We start from the raw sequence: 23,130 nt of genomic DNA, 5'->3' as shown, positions 1-23,130 counted from the left end.
AAAAAAACTATAGATGATGTATGTATATATTCTTTATTCCATAAGAGAATTATCGGTGGGTTTTGGGCAATAATAAAATGAAGGAAGGAAATAAAGGAGTTTTCTAATGTGACACTTAGTAATGGAAATGCGCAAGGTATTTCTAATTCAGTAAGTTTAAATTGATATATATACATCACTAGTACATTGCTTATGTAACATTATTGTTTACTTGAAAAAAAAAAGTTTTTAAAGAGTTATCTAAGCAGAGGAAATTCATTTTCTCAAGGAAAGAGCATACAATTTATCCTTATACTATACAAATTAGGTTTCTCTTTTTTTCGAGGCATTACATTCTCTGCTATGACTTCTTCTTCTCCGATTTTGACTCGAATCAGAATCATCAGATCTTTCACTGGATCTTAACGATTTTCCTCTTGGTTTCTGTTTATTTGGCCATTGCTGCATTTTCATACTTTTCGCAATCACACGTTTTTGGTGATCCAATTGTGGAAATAAATCTATAGAAAAAAAATATTAACAATGATAAATTACGAACAATGGTTCTCTAAATTAGCTATTAAACTTTGAACTATAAATATTGTATAAATTATAATATATAATCAAATTTTCCTTATAGTATAAATTTAAAGAATTTAAAAAATTTACTTTAATAATTTTTGAATTAAAGTAAAAGAATTTTGAATATTATTTTAATATTTGAATATTATTTAATATTGAATAGATTATAGATAAATAAAAGATTTATTTTCTGGTCTCAATTTTAATTGATTTTGCTAAAATATTAATTCAAAATTCGTATATTGTTAAGAAAATGTAAAAAAGATTAGCGACTAAATTTTTTAATCAAAAAAGATTAATTATACACGTTTATGTCACTTAATTAATTATTAATTGTAAAGATTGACAAGTCAATTTTAAATTAATCTATAATAATTATTTACCATTTTATATATATAGCCTACCTTGAGATTTTTCTAAAGCTTCTTTGGCAGAGTTCATTTCTGCTTCTTGGATACTATGTCCTGAAGCTTTAGCCAGTCGTTTCCCTTGGAAATAGACAGCGACTGTATAAACTCTTGTGTTAGTTGGTCCTTTACATTCGATGACTCTGAAAAAAAAGAAAAATATCGTGCAATGAAAATATTTCTTACAAATATATATACCTTTCAAATGTGAACATCATATACATATATTCAACAATGATTGAGACACTATGAAAGTAAATAAAACTTTTAGTAAATAATTAGGCTTTTTTGTTATTAATTTATAGTATCAGTATTTTATGATAATGAAATAATAAATTAGTATTGTAAGTTATTACATTTTTTTTTTGTTTGATGGTAATTTTTAAAAAATTTGTCAAAAATACTAAGAACTTACTTGTACACAGGAATATCTGGCTCTCCACCATCCATAGTTCTCAAAGTTAAACAGCATTGTTGTAGCTTGCTCTTTGGATCATTCCAGTCTTGATTCATGATAAAGTCTTGTAAACGTGGGAAGAAGCATACATCACAAAAAACGTGACAATATTTTAAACCTTTATCAACATAAAGCGCTCCGAGGAAAGCCTCTAATAAATCTGCTCTATCTTTTGTCTTTAATTCGGCTTTGGGATTTCCGTAAAGGGCGTATTGAGTCATACCAAGATCATCGCAAACGACCGCTTGCGTTTTATTATTTACGAGCGAGCTCCGCAACAACTGTACAACACAGATAGTGTCATTAGAGATAAATGGAAGAAAATTATTGACAAAATTTATGAATAATATATTGCTTACTGATAAATGTCCCTCGTGATGTTCCGGAAAGAATTTGTACAAGTATTCAGAAACAATAAGTTGCAGCACAGTATCCCCAAGAAACTCTAATCGTTGATTAGATCCTAATGTCAAATTAGTATATCCTATACTACGATCCGTGAACGCTCTAGCAAGGAGACGGATGTGAGTGAATTCTATTCCAATCGATTCTTCGAACTTTGTCAATTTCTGTTTAACATAAAAAAGATAAACGAGAACGTATAAGAGCGTGTCTTATAGTAGAAGAGAACTTATTCAAATGCTGAACAATATGTACCTGTAGCAGCTCAAAACTGGGAATCCATTGTCTATCTCCCATCGGTTCTTGTTCCTGAAGAGGATGCCGGGGATAATTGACCCAAACTTTGGCAAGTTCTTTCTCACTTTTGAAGAGCGTCTCTCCGAAAACCCGATCAGCCACTTCTATCCCTCCGTCAAGAAAAAGTGAACCCATCAATGCTTCGAAACAATTTGCCATTGCATGCCTCAGCTCCAAGTCGTGGCAGAGATCGCTACCGTGTGCGTAGAGCATGTATTCCTCAAGACTTAGTTTCTTCGCCAACACGGCAAGATGCTGATTTTGGACGATCGCCGCCCTGTAAGTAGCCAGACCGCCTTCCTCCAGATCCGGGAACATGTGAAAGAGATGGATAGACGTGAGAAACTCGACAACCGCGTCGCCCAGAAATTCCAGACGTTCGTTGTGCGCTATAGACGACTCAGTTTCTGTTTTCGCGCCGAATCTGGACATTATGTTTATCAGGGTGTTGATGCCACGTTTTCTTGTATTCATATAGTGGATTCTGCGATCGCCATACTCGGGCTGCCTTATACCACAGTTTGTCAGAGAGTTTCGCGCGTGATCCGGATTCGTGCCAAAGTTTTCACGGTAGCTAGGATGAGTGAGGGCCAGTTGAAGCAGATATCTGTTTTTAAACTCGTAACCCAATGTGCGTTCTAAATTGTCTAAGGATTTATGAAACCGTAAATGACAGACGAGTACCGGTATCAACATCGCATGTTGCACAATATCACACATAATGCCGGTTCTGTAAAATCCCTCGGAGCTAACATCGACTGTGACGTCGCGCTTCATCTTGCTCTGGGTACGTAATTCTTGAAGTTTGTTTTCTTTTGCCTCCAACTTTCTCTTATCCTCGAAAGAGGGTTTCGACATATTTGCGAGTAAATGTCGAAATTTCACATAATCTCTCCATGCTTTTTGATAACTGGATAAATTCATAAAGAATTAATTTTTATAGAGTTATACTTTAAAGTGCAAATAATGTATGATATGTATTTAAAAGATATAATTTTTCTACAAAAACTTAAAATATAGTTTTGTTATATTATATAGTTTTGTATTATTATTATAAAACATTTCTAAAAATTCTGTATTTTTAAGTAACAAATGTATGTGTATAATTCGTTCTTAGGTTTATTATACATACTTGTGTAAAATAAAGTACAAACTATTATATATAAATTAAGAAATATAACTTTAAATTGATTAAGGTTCAACTTTATTTGGCAAATTCTTTGCATCAAACTAATACAATATTTTTGCACTTTAAATATATGACACACATATTTTATTGATAGTAATAGATTACTTACTCAGCATTTCCAGCATAGCTAAGTTGTGGTGGACGGATACCAAAGTGTACTATCTCAGGATGAGCGATCACGCCGGGTGGCTGGTCTACTTGATTTCTATCCAACTGATCAACACGAACGCTGCATGGTTTCTTCCCAGGATAAGTTACAACCATTCCCTTCACCTCGTCTGCGAAATCTTGCCACTTATATTGTGCCATTGCCACCAATCTAGGTAGATCATCTGAATCTATTAGAGGAGTACTGCTCTTTATTAAGTAATTTAGAACCTCGTTCATCGATAAAATTTCTTGACCATTATCAGCCAAGTCCCGTACAAATCTTGGCATAAAATGGAACTGTCCACAGCCGGATTTGTCCTGTGCCGCATGTAAATCAAAATCTACGAGCTCCAAAACCTCTTTGAATAGATACATCTCTGTAAAAATTTAAAATATGTTCAGAGTGGACGCGATAAAGGAAAAATACCGTTTTTGCAAATTACTTACGAAAGTAATCAAGTTCCTGTATTGTGAAGTTTTCTGGCAATTTCTCTTCTATGTAGAGAATTGTATATTCAATATTAAATCGTATAACTTTACACGTGGGTAACTTGACTAGCGGGAAATGAGAGAGCATAGAAAAGCCTTCAAATATAAATTCATGTTCGTCGTGTTTGATAATCGTCGGTGTCTTGGTGAGGAAATTGGTCGGTGGACTGATTGTTATTCTATAGTGATACAATTTGTCTGCATTATTTGTATTTAAATCACATTTGTTTATTGCACCTTCACCGGCATAAATTCCATGTCTTATGCCTGAGCGCCGTGATTTCGCGCTGCATCTGCATAATGGACCATCATTCATCTATAAGAAAAAATTTATAATTTATTTTCAAGTGTCTAATATATAGATTTTTAAGAAGAGATTCTCGATATTACCTCTCCAGGATCATTGAACCACATTTCAGGATGCAATCTTTGTGGATGCTGTTTCTTTGCCATTAACTCTTCCATTGTTCTATCATCTTCATCCATAGAGCTGTCACTATCAGATGAAGAGCTACTGCAAGCTTCAGATTTATGACGACAAAGACGTGCTCTAGTTTTTCTCGGAGGTGGTTCGTAGGGTGGCTAAGTAAATTAAAATGATATAATTAATTTTTATTGCATTTCATTAGAATTTAATTAAGTTATTTAATAGAAATATATTGTACCTGTAATGCCCTTGCTTCAGTTGCTCTGTCAATTAATAAGCTCTTAAAAGTGAGACATAATTCTTGTAGCTTAGCAGTACCTTTCATTATCTTTAGATTATTCTCGTCTCTGAAATAGTAAAGATCCGCTGGTGCTGTGCGAGTCCAAATCTTTTTCTCGCTCTCAAGTATACCTTCTGATCCCATTGCTGATAATTCGTTCAATTTTCGCTCTATGTCTTTACTCGTTGCGCAATAATTACGTCTAAAAAATATAAAAATATATTGTGTAATTTGTAAAATCTTTTACTTTGTAGATGATTGTTACATATAAAACAAGCATGATAAAATTAAGACTGTAGTTAATTGAACTTTTATTTTTAAAAAAAAACTTCAAGAAATTAACTAAATCTTTGTTCCTTACTAGGTATGTCAGATATTAAATACAAGAAATCATTATGAGAAAAGAACTACATATATAAATCTTACCTATATTTTTCTAAAAGTAATTCTCTTTCAGTGAGACTCTTTGTTCGTTTAGCATTGTTTGGCGTTGTATCTCGGGTTGAACGAGATTCCTGTGATTTTGATCTCTTTCTACTTCTACTTCTTGTATAAGATTCCTCTGAACGAGATGTATAACTTTCGTGTCTCTTATATGAAGACTTCTTCTCAAAGTATCCACTGTCGTAGGATTCTCGTACACTAGATATTTTCTTGTTGTGTTGACGATATTTGTCCCTGTGATCGTCATATCGTGATCTATATACTTTTTCTGATCTACTTTCAGGACTTCTGGATCTTTGTTTGCTAATGGCACGATTGGGCAAAGTATCTCTGTTATCATATTTCCATTCGGGTTCTTTTATTCTTTGTGAGGATTCGTACCTTTCTGTCGAGCATACTCTCTCGTTATCGTCATACGTTTTACTCGTATCATAACAAGAAGTAGATGTACTTTGATACGTTGTCCAATTTGTAGTAGAATTATTAGTAAAGTTATTAGAATACCACTCGTTACTAGCACTATTATTATATACATCTCTGGAACTTCTATCCCAATTTGTATAATTTTCACTCACAAATTGTTGTGCAGATTCTGTCTTATCATGATATTGATTATTATATTGTGGGTCTGTTTGATTCTGGTAAGAAATATTGTTGTGATAATTGGTCGCTCCATCATACGTAGAAGGTGCAAGCTGATACATTGAGTTTGTCGATTTAACATTCGATACATTAGGAGGAGGTACATTGTACGAAAAGTTATAATTCGGTGGTTGATTGTAATTAGGTGGTGGAAAATTTGGCACTGGAGGCACTGGATAATATTTCATATGTTCCTGATTCCAATAGTATGCCTGTCCGGTGTTCATTGGAGGATTTGCCATTTTCGTCTGAAATTTTTTTATTAATAATTTCCTACTTATTAATTTTTTATAAATTATAAATTATCTTCTTATTAATTTCTTATAAATAATAATTTTCACAAAATAATTATATCAATGTCGAAAATTTCTCAATAATAATCACTTTCAACACAATAATTCTAGTTAGTTTTATTTTTTTTCGTTTTTCTTTATCTTTTTATTAATAATTTAATATATTATTTAATATTTATAATTACAAATGTTGATTTATACGTTGATACTCTTAAGACAAACGGGTTATAAAGTTTCTATAGCTAAAATCTGTCTATTCTAGATCAGCTGTTTCTTTGACAATCTCTGTAAACTAAAACTTCCCTTTTGTGTTGCTCTCTCAAAGTGCCATCTTGATTTCCAGACTAGTGGCAATCGTCCCTAATCGTCACTAATTGGCTAATTAGACACAGGATCTTCTGATTGGTTAATTTATTGGAAAATCTGAAAGCACCAATCGTTGGAATGTCTGCAATCTAATTTAAAATCTACTCTATTTTTATAAGTGTCATAAAAATATAAGAATAGAGTGCGTGAGAAAGTTGAAAATGCGATAGATGAAGAAATAGAAAGAAAATATATAGGCCCTTTGTGTTCTTGTCTAATTATATGCGCAATTAAACGCAAGCTCTTCCTTTCCTGATCGTAGAACACACGATTAGACAAGGACACAAAGGAGGACCATATATGTAGCGTTCTCGTTTCTCTATTGCTTTATCGTATCCATTTGTGTTTCGATTTACGTCGCTAAATGGATCAATTCTCTCTCAGATTCTCGCGTGCTAGACCAACGCGGGAAAAAGCGACGGCCAATCACCTGTCACTACGTATCTTACAATTTCCGTAAAAGCCGAAGTAAGATTGGCTATCGGTCGAATCGCGCGTCATTCCGCGTCACGTCGAATGCACAAGCAGCAAGTCGGTGAAACTGAAGAAACTCGAAGACACCACGTTCCGCCAATCGCATTCGAGTGTCCTGGCGCACGCAGCGCTGTAAGCGGGATTTGACGTTTCGTTGCGAGCGTAGCCGCGCTCCCCCTCTCCCCCCTAACCGCGCACTGTAATTCCTTTCAGTTTAAGCAAATGGCGTCGTACGGGTGGATATCGTTGCGTGAAATTTCACAAATCATGAATGAATTTTAAGTGCCGTCGCGCATTTCTCATGAATTAAGGATATTATCAGTTCTGGTAAGTCCTCTCGTGGTTGCGGTATATTTTGTGCAAGCGGGACCGATCGGGCGACGCGAGAAATCGCATATTTTCCTAGATGTTTTCTCAGTATGTAAACAAACATTGTACTCACTGAGCGCTCTCGAGTCGCGAGAGCCACGATGTTTTAAAAAAGAATCCCGTAATTATCGCGAGATGTTTGTGCTTTTTGCAATTTATATTTATAAGTGTTTATATGTACAAGTGTTGGATGCGAATAGATTGTATTGTGCAAGGTGTAATGTGCTTTTTCTATCACAGCATCTCTAATGGTCCATCTTAATTTTTTATTTTTACCGCGCATCTGTGATATATTTTCTTGTTCCCTTTTGTCACATGTATATAGTTATTTAATTGTTAAAATAAATGCAAATATTATGAAAATATGTTTTATTTAAAATTATGTAAAATTTATCTGTTTAATACTATATATTGTTACAATATTGCATATATATATATTTTTTTTTTACTTAATGAAGTATACATATATTATTTTTCTATATTATTTATTAAATTATGTATTATTGATTATGTTAGTTGCAAGAATCTTTAAGCTGTATAATATATATTTTAATATGCTTGTCAGAGATATGATATAATGTTTGGATAAATATTTTTAGTAAGTTGCGGCAAGAACGCATATCAAACAATGAACGAAGTAAGTGGAGGAAAGCAAGATATACCCAATACCTCAAATTGGGAAACTTTATCGGGGCAATCGGTGTCATCGTTGCCAGCCATGCATCATCACCAAACATTACAGCAAGATACAAATTCGACAGTAGCGCAAGTTATAGTTCCTACGCCTGTGAAACTCCAAACACCCATAATAACACCGACGCAAACTGTAGCTGATCACTGTCCTCAAATTGGTCATATACAACAACCACCGTTGATAACTCAAGTATAGAAAAAAATCTTTTATGAGTCTTTCTTTTTAACCATTACAAGTTATTAGATAATAAGAAAATTATTGTAGGGCACACCACCTGGAAGCTTTCCAGAACAGGAGTTATCTGTTGAACTTCAACAACAAGGTTGGAAAAAATTTTGGAGTAAAAGAGAAAGCCGGCCGTATTTTTGGAATAAGTTGACTGGAGAGTCTCTATGGGTAGTACCTTCCCTGAAACCTCAGGTACTACAAGATATAATATAATATTACAAACATCTGAATTTTTGAAAGAAAAGAAAAGATAATATATATGTATATTTTATCAAAGTTTGATCCAATCACGGATCCACTTGGTATTTGTGGTGTACCACCTCCACCTGGAAATGGAACCATTCCACCGGGTACACCGGGTGGTGCATTGAAACGGAGAGCATCGGAAGACGGAACTGTCCCACCAGCAAAGAAATTTATATTGGCGTAAGTGTTCAGTTTCACCGAGATATTAAAATGTGCTAATATAAATGAACAATTTGTTTATTGTTATGTTAGGGGCCCATGGGATCTGGAGATATCTACGAATGTTATAATATACGAGAGAGCACCGTCAAGTTTGCCGCATGTTCATCCTGAAGCGGAAGCTCTGCGCTGTGCATTATTGGCGAAACTACGGCAATGTTATCAAGAGTTATGTCACACTCGTGAATCTATAGACGCACCAAAAGATTCTTTCAATAGATGGCTGATGGAACGAAAGGTCATCGATTGCGGCTCGGATCCACTATTACCGAGTCAATGCTTCCCTGAAATTTCCATGTCCATGTATCGTGAAATCATGAACGATATCCCCATCAAATTGGTAAGGCCAAAGTTCACGGGTGATGCAAGGAAGCAATTGTCGCGTTATGCTGAAGCCGCGAAGAAAATGATAGAATCAAGAGCAGCATCTTCTGAAAGTCGGAAAGTCGTCAAATGGAACGCGGAAGACACCTTTCAATGGTTAAGAAGAACGGTAGGCGCTACGTTCGATGATTTTCAAGACAGACTCGCACATTTAAAGCGACAATGTCAGCCGCATCTTACGGAGACTGTTAAAGCTAGCGTGGAGGGTATATGTCTAAAAATTTATCACCTATCGACGGAATATGCGAAGAAGGTGAAGGATAAAAACAATCAAATTCTCAAGGATAACGGTCTCGGAGACGTTATACCCTTAGGAGGTCCAGCTAGTACGCAAAGAAAGGTTTGGTGTTACCCAGTGCAATTCTCTCTCCCCACACCGAGACTTCCACAGGTGGATTATCTCCCAGAGCGTGAGCAAACGATGCTACGCTTTCATGGTGACACTATGTATATCAATAATACACATCTCACCAAACTCGAACATTTGTATAGGTACAACTGTTTTGACGACAAAAAGTTTGAAATGTTTCTGCCACGCGTTTGGTGCATGTTGAAACGTTATCAGACATACTTTGGAATCAACGAGGGCCAAGCAACTCAAATGGCTCTCCCAGTAACGGTTTTTGAATGTCTTCAGAGATCGTTTGGCGTTTCGTTCGAATGTTTTGCTTCGCCCTTAAATTGTTATTTTCGGCAGTATTGCTCGGCGTTTGCCGACACGGACTCATATTTCGGATCGAGGGGACCGTTTTTGGATTTTAGGCCGGTCAGCGGTTCGTTTCAAGCGAATCCGCCCTACTGCGAGGAACTAATGGAAGCCATGGTCAATCATTTCGAGCGTCTGCTGGCTGATTCGGCGGAGCCCTTGTCGTTTGTGGTATTTTTACCGGAATGGCGAGATCCGGCTCCTAACGCGCTCATAAAACTTGAAGGCAGTCATTTTAAGCGCAAACAAGTAGTGGTACCTGCTATGGAACACGAATACAGACATGGATTTCAACATATTCTTCCAAAGTGTGTTTACGAATCACGAATAAATCCCAAACTTGTATCTAAAATAATTTATTTCACTTTGTAATATATTTCCAGAGGTGAAGTGAACATCCGAGCAGTACATGGTACGCTGGTTGTATGGTTACAAAATACAGCCGGCTCAGCACGATGGGGACCTACGGAAGAGCGAGTTGAGGCCTTATTGGAAGCCTGGCGACCTGGTCGAGAACGGGAGAGAGACAGACAAGAGCTTCTTTCCCCTCCAAGGCAAACGCATCAACCGATACCATCGACGCCAGTACCTGTACCGACAACACCAGTAACACCTGTGACAACGCCGACTGTGCCACCCGTACAGACACTACCCAGTCATTCTGTATAATTGTTGAACAATCTTTAAGAAAAACGTAGAAATAATTTCCGCGCTTGAAGATAAATATAATCTATATACTTGTAATATAACTAAAACTTTTTCTTGTTAAGAAAATTCACATTTTGTATTTTTAGGATATATATGTGTATATATATATATATATATATATATATATATATATATATATAATATATATATATATATCTATATATAAAACTCTAATGAAAGATAAGATGTAAAAATGAAAAACTTTTAGGTAGTTATATATTCAGAGAAAAATTAAACAAACGTAATATATAGAAAAAAAACCAATCTACATAACGTTATATCTACATAAATGTTACTTTAATCAGTGATATTTTTATGCTGATAATAAAACCCCTTGAGGTCGTGACTATCATTTACGTTTTAGAACAATTTTGTAAAAATTTGTTCATCAAACTAATGATTAATGATTATTCGGCCTTTTTTTCTCTTTAATGAGCAAGAGAGTAAGAGCATTCATTGTTTATCTTATTAATAAATAGTAAAATTAAAATTATAAGAAGAATACACTGTGGTACATTTACACCTAATTTAAATAAAAATATGAAAAGTTTACTTGCAACAAATATATAAGCACACATTGCAGAAAGTCTAAACTTTGCAGTAGTGGTTAATTGTTATTGATCAATGTGTTAGACTTTGTGACACGTGTGATGCTTTTTAAATATTAGATATGCTTGCTATGCAAGATGAAAAATTGTCAGAAAAATGTTTAAATTTACGAGAGTAAATGTGTGCGTGTGTGTGTGTGCGTGTATGTATGTGTGTGTACAGAGACTTATTTGTGTATATATGTGAATGTGTAAATGGTAGGACGTACATATATGTACCGTCTGTAATCACCTGTATTTGCTTATTTCTGTGGCCGTGGAAATTTTTTATCAGAAAATTACGCGATAAAATCGTTATTATATTTTAAACCATGACAATCTTTTTTAATGTCAGGAATCATGGAAAAAAAGAGCTAACTGTGTATCTCATTTTAAATAGCTCTTTGCTGGTGCAATATTTAATATCAGTTTGTAAGTGGTTACAAGTCAGTAAGGAAAGGAATGTATAGATTAAACCCTCTACAAGAAAGAGCACACATTTTTTTTATAGATTAATAAATATGTACACACGACGCGTACATTAGATAGAAGAGATATACTTAACTCTAGTGTTTCATATTAATTTCTTTCTTTTTCTCATGCAATATATATCCTACTATAAAAATTTTTTTAGAGCAATTTTTCAAATTAAAGACAGGATACTTGTGTTAAAAGATGTAAAAGATAAATTTTTACAATCCTTTTCATGTCAAGCATATCTATATTAGATATAGCATATATCGAGAGAATAGATGGATTCCATAAAAACAAAAAAACAAGATGCAAACTTAGATATAGGGCACACATGGAATAACAGGGCTCTCTAGACGCACACTCATAAACGTTGGAAAAAAATTATATACACTTATATGCATTACTAAATCAATTTGATTAGAAAAATATATCGTCTAGTTTCAATCACATCGGGCACTTTTTGAAGAAAAATTTATATTTGCATCTTATAAATTTTATATATTTTTTATTGCAAATATATATATATATATATATATATATATATATATATATATATATATATATGTATATATATATACTAGTGTACATGTATGCTAGTATATATTTGTGTTTTTTACACAAGTATATATAAGTGCATACATGCGCATGCGCGTGTATAATCATTTTAACATACACAGAAATATATATAAGGATATTTATGCTTATATATTATAAAAAAATTTGATAGTAAATAAGACAATACGCGTGAAAGCTAAATATAAGTTATGTTTTACGAAATACTATTGTTTACAAGCAGCAGGGATGATGTATCCACGATTAGGATGCACGTATAGCTTAGAATTTCAAATAGGAAATTTTTATTGTAAATCTTTATACACTTAGAGAATGTGTAGTATATATATGCAACTTAAGAAAAAAATATTTTTATGTTTAATTATACTTTAAAGAAATAATTTCGCTCACATGTGAAAATATGCCAGAGCTTCTAGAGCTTTCATTTATCGTGTGTATATATATATATATATATTTATATATATATATATATATATATATATATATATATATATATATCATTATAGACTATAAGATTATTGCTTTTTGCCATACATATGTTCCACATATTAGCAATTTTATAAAAAAATTGAAAACACTTCTTTCAACTTCTCCATTGCATTTTACTTGTGGATAATTAAATAATGTGTCTAAATATGCTTACTGTACAAAGATAATTTTAAAATATGACCCTGCAAAATGTTATCTTCTAAGAGAAAATTTAAATAAAGTTAAGGAAGGAAATTTATAAAATTTTAGACACATAAGAATATGACATGGTTTCATAAAACAATCAACCGCTATATTTATGAAAAGAAAACAAAAATCACAATTTGCTTCTATTAACAAATTTATTTCATTTGTTAAGATTCATTGAATCTTGCTTTGTGCGATCATGAAGTTATTTTCAATGTTACAAGCTGATTCGAGAAATGAAACAATAGTTTTCGATAACAGCTGTGCTTCATCATTTTCACAGATCAAATTGTACACAGACAGATCTTGCGCGTCTGTGATAATATCGTCCAATATGTTCTTCAGTATTCGCAAATCAAACAAACAGTGATTATATCCAAAACAATACTTGCGAAAACTGACAACTTGATTTTTCTTTAACATAGCATGTAAACGATTCTTAGCAATAAATGATATAAATTCAAGAAACTGTTTATAATCCATGCCATAGGAGACCTTAAGCATCAATTGACAATGTTCATTCCAGTTCTTCATATCCTTGCAATCGTCAACTTCTTTCATAACAGATCTTAATTCCTTTTTTAACGCATGCCATACATTGCTTATATTACAACTGTTAATCCAATTATGATTAATGGAAATTGTATCTTCCTATATAAAAAATGACACAATTAACTTTCTGTTAAACTATTTTTTTTTTTTTTTTTTTTTTTTTTTGCGAAGGATCTTACAACTTTATACAGCTTTATTATAACTATTTACCAAATTCCAAACTTGATGATGCCATCCAGATGGCACATATATAATCTCTCCTGCTTCTTGAATTATATCAAAACATTTTAATGTTTTACTATCATACATTTTGTATTTTGTATGATCATTAAGATCCTCTGAAACTGCATCATATGCTAATTGGCCATAAAGATCACGAAGATGATCCTCCTCATGTGGGGGAAACAATAACCATCTCTTTTTTCCAACTATATTTGCAGACCAGCTGTATGATGTAAAAACATCTGCATGTAAAGGAGTCCTGGACATTGTAGGAATGATTAAATCAATTTCAATATCCAAAGATCTATGGATATAAACAATAAGTTTTGAATCTCAAACAAAAGCAATTGTAACATTGAAAATGTACTTACCACGTTTCTTTCGGCCCCATATATATAAACATGTAATCATCATCTAGTTCAGGGTGAGCGATATAATATTCATTCAACCAGTCAGATACAAAATACTGAGGCACTTCATAAATTGGGATATCAGGGAAGCTTTTCACACAGTGCCAATCCTTTAGATATAATAATGGCATCGATTTTGCATAATTGTTTCGCTTATAATCAATCCAATATTCCAAGTAATTTTTCATGGGCATGTCATCCTTGAATTGTGAGTTGTAAAATTTTTTGTTACAATCAGCGACCGGGACGACGGTATGTCCTGGGCAATAGAAAATTATTTTAACGTTAATAATGTGATACATTTTCTTTCTTCAACGAGAATTTCTTACATACCGAATAATGTACGGAGCACTTGAAAATTGGGTTCACCATTCAATACCCAGTCGCGTCTGCACGGCCAATTTTCAGTTGCTTGGAAATTAATGACGCACGGTTTATTAGGTATCAGATACTTTGAGAAAAAATCGTTATATGTCACCGTTGATTCCTCAATTCGCTCGATCGTATCAGGAACGCAAGTGTCCTCGTCAAACGAGTATAAACTGTTATTAATTTCAATAAGCGTCGACATGACCAAGATTTGATCTTCATCGTACAGCTATTCCATCTGTAACGCTGTTAAAAGTGACGTTTATGATATCGAACAATGATGCCGATCTAGAAATATCCATTTTCGTTGTCGAGGATATAACATTTTTGAGTCAAATGATATTTTTTTACGATGTAAGTCACGTATCGAATCAGTCAGAATTAACCTCACGTCGCGCGACATCGCGCAATCTAGCACAGCGCAAAGGTAACACGTGACACGCTGACACGTGACATTGATGACAGTATCACAGGTGATGATGTTTATCTTGCGCGAGGTGGATGATCGTGGATTGTGCGCGAAAGCCAAAAAAGAAACTTAAGCTCGATTGGATCAACATTATTTTGGCTTTAAGCGAGACTAAATATATGTCTGTCTTTATTCATTTAAAAAGAAAGATAGATAGACACATGTTTCACTTAAATTCAAAATAATGTTGGTGCAATCGGGCCTTTCATAAATTTTATTTATTTATTTTCGTATTTAAATTACATAATCTTTAACATTATTTTCCTGCGAAAATATAGAAGCAATAAATTCGCTTTTAGAGCAACAAATTAGCACTTAATTTTGCAATATATGCGAACCCGATTTTTCATGGTGGGGGTGCTAGGTTAATGGGGGTGAATTATACCTTGGAGATGTCTTGCATCACGTATTAAACTGAAAGAGAGTAACAACATCTTAGGCGGTGCTATAATCCATTCACCACTAAGAATGCTGCATTATTTGATGCATATGGATATTGTATGAGAAATCTACTCATACCATCCTTTTCATGGGTTATATAAAATCTGCCACTAATATAGTGAGACTTATTCCCATGAAAAAACCTCGTAGAGGCATATGGGTTCCTCAGTGGATTCGAATCCACGTTCTGTCGGTTCGCAGTCGACGACGCAGCGTTCGTAGCCACACTCGTCCTTATATAAATACATATATGTTTACATTGAAAAATATTTCTGTTGACAAATTATAATATATTTTTAATGTCTCACACATTTTAATTAAAAATATGTATATTCCTTCGTAACACACAACTATATGTTATTGAAGAAAAGAACGTATATTTTACATTAAAACCAATCACAAATAAATGTAAAACTATAAATTGTAATTACATTTTTCCCATCGACCGTGATTTATTTTAAGAAGATTAACTTTTTTAAATAAATTTTCTCGTAACTGATTCATTCATATTATTTGTGAATCTGGAAATCGTCCAGCTATATCTACAATAACAATTTCTTCGCCAGAATCAGTACTAGTGCACGGTGTGAATATTTCTTTCTCCATGTCAATTATTTTTGTTATATGTTGAGTTGGAACAATAGTATATGGATTAATGTTGGATAAAATTTAAAATAATTGTATTTAAAATTCTATTTAAATAAAAATATTGTATATAAGTATAAAAAAAGGATATTAAAAATATATTATTTAAAATAGATAATATTTTATTTACATCGTTAATACGTATTAATATTTAATTTACGTAGTTTACAAAAAATCGCACTCTATTTTCACAAAGAGGTGAATATACTATATATAAATATCTATTGTATGCTATATTCATGAACAGCATTATCAAATTTATCAATAATACACTTTATTTCTTATATAAGCAGATAATAAAATACACACAATTTATTTATTGTCAGTAAATTTAATCCATGTGTAGCATTATTATTTATTATATATAAACAGGCGTATATTAGGCGTTATTTCTTTTATATAATTTATTTCGTCTTTGTTTACACGACGTGTTAAATCGATCAACGCAAAGAAATCTTGAAAAGAAATTTTCGTCATAAAATTTATTTATTTATTTATTTATTACGTTTTGTGAATAAGTATTTTCGTGTCACAATAAATGTCGAAAAAAAGAAAAGAAATGATAGCTGGGAGTGGTGCATGCAAAAATAAATAAAATATATCATTTCGGGGAAATTCCGTTTATGTCATCGATATACTTTGGTAGACACAAATTCCCGCATGCATAAAAGATTGTCGTGAATTATTTATGAGAGATGAATACAAAGAGATGAGCACGCAAGATATATGTTTTTGAGTCTTTAAAGTTAAATATATCATCGCCAGAGAGTTTTATCCACTATGTAATTTTTTTTCTCAAGTAGAGATATAATTTTTATATTACGAGTAATGGTAAAATATAACGTATGTGTAACCCGACAAACGTTACGAACACATCGCGATTGAAAATTCAACTTTCATAATCACTGTTGTGCAACGTGATAAATAAATTACATCGAGCATTTGTTGATGATAAGAATCAGAAACAAGTTTCCCTGGTTAATCAAAACATCATTAACTAGCAGATAATTTCAGTAAATGGCGGAATATATGATTATTTGATTTTGTAGAGACGTTACGACTTCATATAGACTTAGTAAAATGATTATTTAAAAGAATTTATAGCACTATATACTTAGTACATATTGCAGCAATATATTTCCTTTTTCTTAAATATAGGATTTTTTTAAATATAAATAAATCACAAAAAATATATAATATAAGTAAAAATTTATTTTTTTCAGACGCTGGATCATTTTTCTGATAATTACAAAGTAAATAAAACATAGATGCTATATATTTAGTTGTACTATATTTATGTGACAAAATATAATTATAATTACAGCTAATATACGCGTCGATTATCAAAAAGATTTAACATTTAATTTCAAAAATTATAAATATAAAATTTTACGCCGGAATTTTACCCGCTTTCACGGAATAAGAACCTTTACCACTATCGTCTATATTAGCTGAGCTGCTGCTGTAAACACCTTTGGCACCTTCCACAGTGCCACTCTTGTCCGCACCTTCTTCGGTATCACCAATGCGGGAGAATAAACTATAAACAAAGAAACATTTGATAAAATTCTAAACGTAAATTAAATAATTGTCAAAAAATTATCTATCCAATTATTTATTCATCTGGCTATATAATAATATATACTTTCAAATATGATACTAATATTACATTACAATAATGTTTGTCTTATTGAAAAATATTTTTCAGAGGAAGATATTAAACCTTGAGAAGTCAGAACTAAAAATAGAATTGTATTTTTTATTAATATATCGTAGAATAATTTCTGGTGTGTTATTTGTGTAGAATATATTTTACATTAGGCACATTTTCTATTTCCTTTTTCAACATTGTTTTTTTATCACTTTTAACTCTTTTAGCATAATTGCATCACAATTTTATGTAAATAAAAAACTAACAAAATTATTTTTAAAAACTTATTAAATAACTTTAAAAAATGGAGAATTTTATGAAAACTGTACAAAATGTAAGAAATGATACTATTTATAGTTGTTACTTAGGGTTATTTTTGTTCTTTTATGTTTCATCCAAGGTGCATGTGTTAAAAAAATTAATATGTCTTGTTGATTTCCATAATCAAGCATAATTTGCATATCATCAATTGTATGACGAACGGGAGTTACGGAAGCATTCTCTCTCGAAGCCTGTTTACCTTGAAAGCTATTCTACTGTTAGAAAAACTTACGCAAATTAATTTTACCGCATACAAAATTCTGATGTCATTATACAATGTCGAAACATCATAATTATCCTTCTTAGAATATTCGAGGCATCCCATATATATAATTCGTAATATTAATAATAAATTCTCCGAAAGACATTTGCAAAATCGATATTTCTTTTAAATCCTTTTTTATTATATATTTGACAAAAAATGTCAAAGTATATCAATGCTATTCGAAAGTTATAGGCAATTAAAATCGAAAATGATCTCAGGATCGAAATATCTCTTACTTAATGTCTAGAATTTATATATTTGTATATTTAATAATACATACTCTACTCCTGATCCGTGACCTGCGTAACCTGCGGGACCTACGGAACCTCCGTGACCTCCGTATCCTCCGGTACCTGCAGCACCAGCGTTTGCACTAGCGCTTGCTTGAGCACTTGCTGCGCCGCTACCAACACCGCATCCTCCAGCACATCCACCTAGAATATCATTTACAGCATAATCAAAATTTAATATCTAAGCTTAGTCAACCTTCTTCAAATTTTGAAATTTATTCCTCATTTCTTTTTATTCAAATTACCTCCACTTCCGCCATATCCGTCCAAGCCTCCTCCATGTCCACCGTGTCCACCACCCAAACCACTTCCTAAACCTCCACCTAATCCTCCTGCGCCACCATGTCCGCTACCTAAGCCTCCTCCGTGTCCCGCACCTACAATATAATCGCAAATTTAGTTTCTAACAATAAGTAAGTAACAATATTTTGTTCAAATTTTGAATCTTTATTCTTTTTGATCAAATTACCTCCACCTACGCCATATCCGCCCAAGCTTCCTCCGCCTCCATGTCCACCACCCAAACCTCCGCCGACACCTCCTGCGCCACCGTGTCCGCTACCTCCATATCCTAATTAATTTCTATGTAACTAACAACTTTCTTCAAATTTTAAATCTGTAGTTACGTTTAATTCTTTTTATTTAAATTACCTCCCAAACCACTTCCTCCGCCTCCGCCGCTCCATTTACCGCCAGATCCGCCAGCAAAACCGGAGTCACCTCCAAGCCCTCCCAATTCTTATTACAAAAAATAACATATGCTCATTTTTCATTAAATTATATTATTTATAAATATGCATAGAAACAAGAAAAGTGAAATATTATCTTATGAAGTTTCAAAAGTTATTGGACGGTTTATTAAAATAAATATACGAAAAATATAAAAATCAAGAATATTTCATCAGATTCTAATAAACTATTATAGAAAATCTATTACATATATATATATATATTCACTTACGACCATTTCCACCGTAACCACCACTTCCGGCACTACTACCTGCGTTAGCACCAGCACTACCATAACCACCACTACCACCACTACCGTATCCTCCGGAGCCACCATGACCACCACCATGACCACCACCTAAGGAGCCACTTCCGCCATAATTGCCGCTACCGGTGCTACCTCCACCGTAGCTTCCGGCACCAGAAGTTCCTCCACCATAACCACCGCTTCCGGTACCGGAGCTACCGTCTAACAAAAGTACATATGTCAAAGATATAAAAATCAAGAATAGTTCGTCAAATAAATTCTAATATAAATTATTGCAGAAAATCTATTCAAATATTCACTTACGACCACCACCTAAGGAGCCGCTACCACCATAACTGCCGGCACCGGCACTACTTCCACCGCTTCCGGTACCGGAGCTATCGTCTAACAAAAGTATGTCAAAGATATAAAAATCAAGAATAGTTCGTCAAATAAATTCTAATATAATATAAATTCTAATGTAAATTATTGCAGAAAATCTATTCAAACATTCACTTACGACCACTACCTAAGGAGCCGCTACCACCATAACTGCCGGCACCGGCGCTACTTCCACCGTAGCCTCCGGCACCAGAAGTTCCTCCACCATAACCACCACTACCACCGCCAAGACCTCCACTAACTTTACTAACTCCACTCCCTCCACCATAACCACCACTACCTAGAAGTGTATAGATTGCTAATTTGTTGTATGTTAAAATGGAAATAGCAAAATGTATATTTGAAATATATATTATTAAATCATATATCTTAATCAAAGTAAGTTATGTAAATGCTTTTATTAAATTATAAAAAATAATTATTATAGCAAAAACTAAAAGCAGAAGCATTTTTTTTTTAAATAAGAGATTATATAGTTTACGGAATTATTCTTTTCTACGTAACATTAGTATATGTACATTAGTATATAGGTCTATGTGAGAGGATTAATAAATTCTAATTGATTATAGACTTACCACTACTACCATAGCCTCCATTGTGTCCGAATCCTAAAAACATTTACATAATATATTATATATTAAATATTAAATAAATAGTTACAATTATTTTTAAATAAGATATTTAGAGATAATATCAATAAGAAATCAAATTATGCGTGCAATTATACATTTAATCATTCAGTTGTCACATAACATATTGATATAATAATATAAGTAACTTTTTATCAACAAAAAATATGATAAATATAAAAAACAAGAAAATAGTAATAATATAAACAATAAATTATAAGAGCAAAAGATAAATCGATAAAGTTACGATAAAGATATTCACCGCTACCAGTACTGGCTCCGGCGCCTCCATATCCCCCATGACCGCCGCTCCCGTATCCACCACTTCCAAGACCACCACTGCCACCTCCTAAACCACCACCGCCGCCTCCGTATCCACCACCATGACCACCGCCTCCGTATCCACCATGACTGCCGCCTCCGTATCCACCACTTCCAAGACCACCACTACCGCCTCCTAAACCACCACCGCTGCCTCCGTATCCACCATGACTGCCGCCTCCGTATCCACCACTTCCAAGACCACCACTGCCGCCTCCTAAACCACCACTGCCTCCTCCTAGACCACCACTGCCGCCTCCTAGACCACCACTGCCGCCTCCTAAACCACCATGACCACCGCTACCTCCATATCCACCCGCGTTCGCTAATGCCGAGGACTGAGCACCTGCTGAAGCACTACCGACAGCTTGAGCATCGGATTTGGAGAAACTGCTACCACCGCCATAAGAACTTGCGCTGGCCGAACTGCTGGCACTGCTGGAGGCGTATGATCCTCCACTGTAACGCTTCGGACGCAGTAATTCGACTTCTGGAATACAAATCGAGAGAATGATTTTTTATGCCCTCAACGTTAACATAAATAGTTGAAAAATAACTTTAATCATGTTGATGTCATATGATATATTCATAGATTTCTTATGATACTTTCTACATGAATTCTCCTCTTCCAAACTTGTATTGAAGAGTAAGTAATCGCTTAATGTTTACAGGAAATTATGTATACATTAAGCAAAATAATCGATTATCTTGAGTCAGAGTTCAAGTGCACGAATTATCTGTAGTAGTTGTAACTATAATTTCTGTATTTAAGATTATCTGTTATCGATTTCTTTACAAAGGAAAATTTAAATTATTTTACGTGCCTATTTCTTATTTCTATGAGTCTTCTTTGAAAGCAAGAAACGTTCGCAAAGCTACAAAAAGGAAGACGCGTTATGTCACGAAAAAAATATCAATTATTAATAATAGTTTAAAATCTTAAAAACAAGAATTGTCATCTTGCGCATTAAATCTCGGATACTGAGAGTATCAATTTTTTTTTTTTAAATGAAGGAAACGGTCAGGCTTATTTTGACGCCTTACAGCTCAAAATTCTTCTCTCGTTTTTTTTCTCAATAAAAATGATAAAAGTAAAATATGTAAAAAGAAATGAGGCTGTTAATGATGGTGACAAGATGTTGATACAAATTCGAAAGTAACTTACCTCGTGCTTGGACACATGCTGCAAACAGTAGTAAGGCCAAAAGGCCGATTGTCCGATGCTGCCACATGACGATATCTGCTTCTATCCCGATCGGCGGCAGTTCCCAAGTCTTTATATCTTGTCCCCCACCTTGGCCGCTCGTTCTTTCCTAAAACACCGGCTTTTTCGCTGAACGTTCGTCGGATTGAGAAACAACAGGAGCAAAAAAATGCATAGCCAAGGCTAAGGTAATCGGATGGATATATCCTGAACGGGAATCCACGCGGGTTTGTCATCGTAGATCTTCTCACTTTTGTTTATTTTGAGATTGACATTGATAAACTGGTACTTTAAAACTATTAAATAACACAAAATAATGTAAAGAATAAATTGATAAAATAAAAGATTTTAAACAAAAGAATATATCAAGTATATTCGAATAAATTTCTCCTGAAAATTATTTATAAAACAATAATTTTAGTATCGCATAGATTATGCTTCTTTTCAGAGAAATATGAGAAACAGAAGGATTTTTCACTTTGGTAAAGTTATTTATAGCAAAGAAGTACACTATTATACGATTCTCTCAAATAAACGATGCTTATGAAGGCCAAGTAATATAGACAGTTATTGAAACAAGATTTAATGTATTGACAGGTAACAGTCGTATAGACAAAGAAACTTTCTCTTGTGATTATCATTGCATTGTCACTACGTATGGCGAACTATTGTTATAAACACAATGTATTATACATGTATCAATGTTAGTTATTTATATAATGTAAAATAAGTGCCTACGGTCTATAACTTATTATGAATTAAACGCTGCTCAAACATGAAGACTAATATAAAAAAGCGTCACTCAATAAGAGTGGAATTGGTCATTGACATTGCCAATGGTTTAATGATTAGTTGTCAAACAATTTCTGGAGATGACACATCGAACAATAAATTGATAATACAAAGTGTTTTACGAAGGCCATTTGCAGCTTCCAGCGGATTTTTCTCGATGAACTTCAATGTCATTTTAAAGATTTATCACCTGTGTTATAATCACTAATAATACATAATTATTTTATCAGAGTGATAATTACGATCTTTCTATTTTCACAAAATACTCGATGATATATGACGAAGAATACAATCGGTATAACATAAAGAGAAAAAAATTTATATTAAACACATAGAATTCACACAAACATATATATATATATTATTTTTGATCTAAAATTTAATTAAATATATTTATTTTCTTGATTATTATAAATTTTACTGCTTATTG

At 33.3% G+C, this 23,130-nt stretch overlaps 4 protein-coding genes across 5 annotated transcripts; 1 reads left to right on the top strand and 3 right to left on the bottom strand.

Moving 5' to 3' along the window:
* Nucleotides 1–19: 19 nt before the first annotated feature.
* Drosha (ribonuclease 3 drosha) lies at nucleotides 20–6,365 on the bottom strand. 2 transcript variants are annotated; one of them, XM_072897052.1, is made up of 11 exons: nucleotides 6,224–6,365; nucleotides 5,086–5,993; nucleotides 4,618–4,861; nucleotides 4,343–4,534; nucleotides 3,911–4,268; nucleotides 3,423–3,840; nucleotides 2,083–3,034; nucleotides 1,785–1,994; nucleotides 1,384–1,706; nucleotides 966–1,111; nucleotides 20–500 (listed from the first exon to the last, which is right to left on the bottom strand). In XM_072897052.1, exons 2-11 carry the CDS (start codon nucleotides 5,985–5,987, stop codon nucleotides 304–306), a joined length of 3,942 nt encoding a protein of 1,313 aa, XP_072753153.1. In that variant the 5' UTR covers nucleotides 5,988–5,993; nucleotides 6,224–6,365; the 3' UTR covers nucleotides 20–303. The 2 variants fall into 2 exon arrangements, with proteins under 2 accessions (XP_072753153.1, XP_072753154.1); XM_072897053.1 differs by having other exon boundaries at nucleotides 6,130–6,253.
* A 720-nt stretch (nucleotides 6,366–7,085) lies between these two features.
* Nucleotides 7,086–10,487, top strand: Pcif1 (Phosphorylated CTD-interacting factor 1). Its single transcript, XM_072895529.1, has 6 exons — nucleotides 7,086–7,205; nucleotides 7,847–8,130; nucleotides 8,206–8,361; nucleotides 8,447–8,595; nucleotides 8,668–10,032; nucleotides 10,108–10,487. Exons 2-6 carry the CDS (start codon nucleotides 7,876–7,878, stop codon nucleotides 10,391–10,393), a joined length of 2,211 nt encoding a protein of 736 aa, XP_072751630.1. The 5' UTR covers nucleotides 7,086–7,205; nucleotides 7,847–7,875; the 3' UTR covers nucleotides 10,394–10,487.
* Nucleotides 10,488–12,877: 2,390 nt separating this feature from the next.
* Nucleotides 12,878–14,731, bottom strand: Jmjd4 (jumonji domain containing 4). Its single transcript, XM_072895531.1, has 4 exons — nucleotides 14,259–14,731; nucleotides 13,887–14,184; nucleotides 13,504–13,774; nucleotides 12,878–13,392 (listed from the first exon to the last, which is right to left on the bottom strand). Exons 1-4 carry the CDS (start codon nucleotides 14,494–14,496, stop codon nucleotides 12,916–12,918), a joined length of 1,284 nt encoding a protein of 427 aa, XP_072751632.1. The 5' UTR covers nucleotides 14,497–14,731; the 3' UTR covers nucleotides 12,878–12,915.
* A 2,310-nt stretch (nucleotides 14,732–17,041) lies between these two features.
* Nucleotides 17,042–22,948, bottom strand: LOC140667506 (uncharacterized). Its single transcript, XM_072895530.1, has 12 exons — nucleotides 22,943–22,948; nucleotides 21,870–22,017; nucleotides 20,646–21,194; nucleotides 20,330–20,362; nucleotides 19,873–20,034; nucleotides 19,677–19,757; nucleotides 19,338–19,574; nucleotides 19,028–19,114; nucleotides 18,846–18,947; nucleotides 18,622–18,753; nucleotides 18,367–18,520; nucleotides 17,042–17,389 (listed from the first exon to the last, which is right to left on the bottom strand). Exons 2-12 carry the CDS (start codon nucleotides 21,934–21,936, stop codon nucleotides 17,239–17,241), a joined length of 1,755 nt encoding a protein of 584 aa, XP_072751631.1. The 5' UTR covers nucleotides 21,937–22,017; nucleotides 22,943–22,948; the 3' UTR covers nucleotides 17,042–17,238.
* Between the last annotated feature and the right edge of the window lie 182 nt (nucleotides 22,949–23,130).

The sequence above is a fragment of the Anoplolepis gracilipes genome, chromosome 7 (genome assembly GCF_047496725.1).
Source record: "Anoplolepis gracilipes chromosome 7, ASM4749672v1, whole genome shotgun sequence".
Classification (NCBI taxonomy): domain Eukaryota; kingdom Metazoa; phylum Arthropoda; class Insecta; order Hymenoptera; family Formicidae; genus Anoplolepis; species Anoplolepis gracilipes.
Note: the sequence above shows the minus strand (reverse complement) of the source record. Positions and strands in the feature narration are given on the sequence as shown.

What these genes read in the sequence shown, in the direction of transcription:
- Pcif1 (XM_072895529.1), top strand. Translation starts at nt 7,876, where the DNA reads ATGAACGAAGTAAGTGGAGGAAAGCAAGATATACCCAATACCTCAAAT. An exon ending in AACCACCGTTGATAACTCAA is followed by an intron (nt 8,131 to 8,205) that starts GTATAGAAAAAA and finishes AAATTATTGTAG; the next exon opens with GGCACACCACCTGGAAGCTT. An exon ending in TACCTTCCCTGAAACCTCAG is followed by an intron (nt 8,362 to 8,446) that starts GTACTACAAGAT and finishes ATTTTATCAAAG; the next exon opens with TTTGATCCAATCACGGATCC.
- Jmjd4 (XM_072895531.1), bottom strand. Translation starts at nt 14,496, where the DNA reads ATGTCGACGCTTATTGAAATTAATAACAGTTTATACTCGTTTGACGAG. An exon ending in AGTGCTCCGTACATTATTCG is followed by an intron (nt 14,185 to 14,258) that starts GTATGTAAGAAA and finishes TCTATTGCCCAG; the next exon opens with GACATACCGTCGTCCCGGTC. An exon ending in ATGGGGCCGAAAGAAACGTG is followed by an intron (nt 13,775 to 13,886) that starts GTAAGTACATTT and finishes TACAATGTCCAG; the next exon opens with GACTCCTTTACATGCAGATG.
- Drosha (XM_072897052.1), bottom strand. Translation starts at nt 5,987, where the DNA reads ATGGCAAATCCTCCAATGAACACCGGACAGGCATACTATTGGAATCAG. An exon ending in GGTTCAATGATCCTGGAGAG is followed by an intron (nt 4,269 to 4,342) that starts GTAATATCGAGA and finishes TTTTTCTTATAG; the next exon opens with ATGAATGATGGTCCATTATG. An exon ending in AGCTATGCTGGAAATGCTGA is followed by an intron (nt 3,035 to 3,422) that starts GTAAGTAATCTA and finishes GAATTTATCCAG; the next exon opens with TTATCAAAAAGCATGGAGAG.
- LOC140667506 (XM_072895530.1), bottom strand. Translation starts at nt 21,936, where the DNA reads ATGTGGCAGCATCGGACAATCGGCCTTTTGGCCTTACTACTGTTTGCA. An exon ending in TGGAGGCTATGGTAGTAGTG is followed by an intron (nt 20,035 to 20,329) that starts GTAAGTCTATAA and finishes ATACACTTCTAG; the next exon opens with GTAGTGGTGGTTATGGTGGA. An exon ending in GGTCACGGATCAGGAGTAGA is followed by an intron (nt 17,390 to 18,366) that starts GTATGTATTATT and finishes CTTTGTTTATAG; the next exon opens with TTTATTCTCCCGCATTGGTG.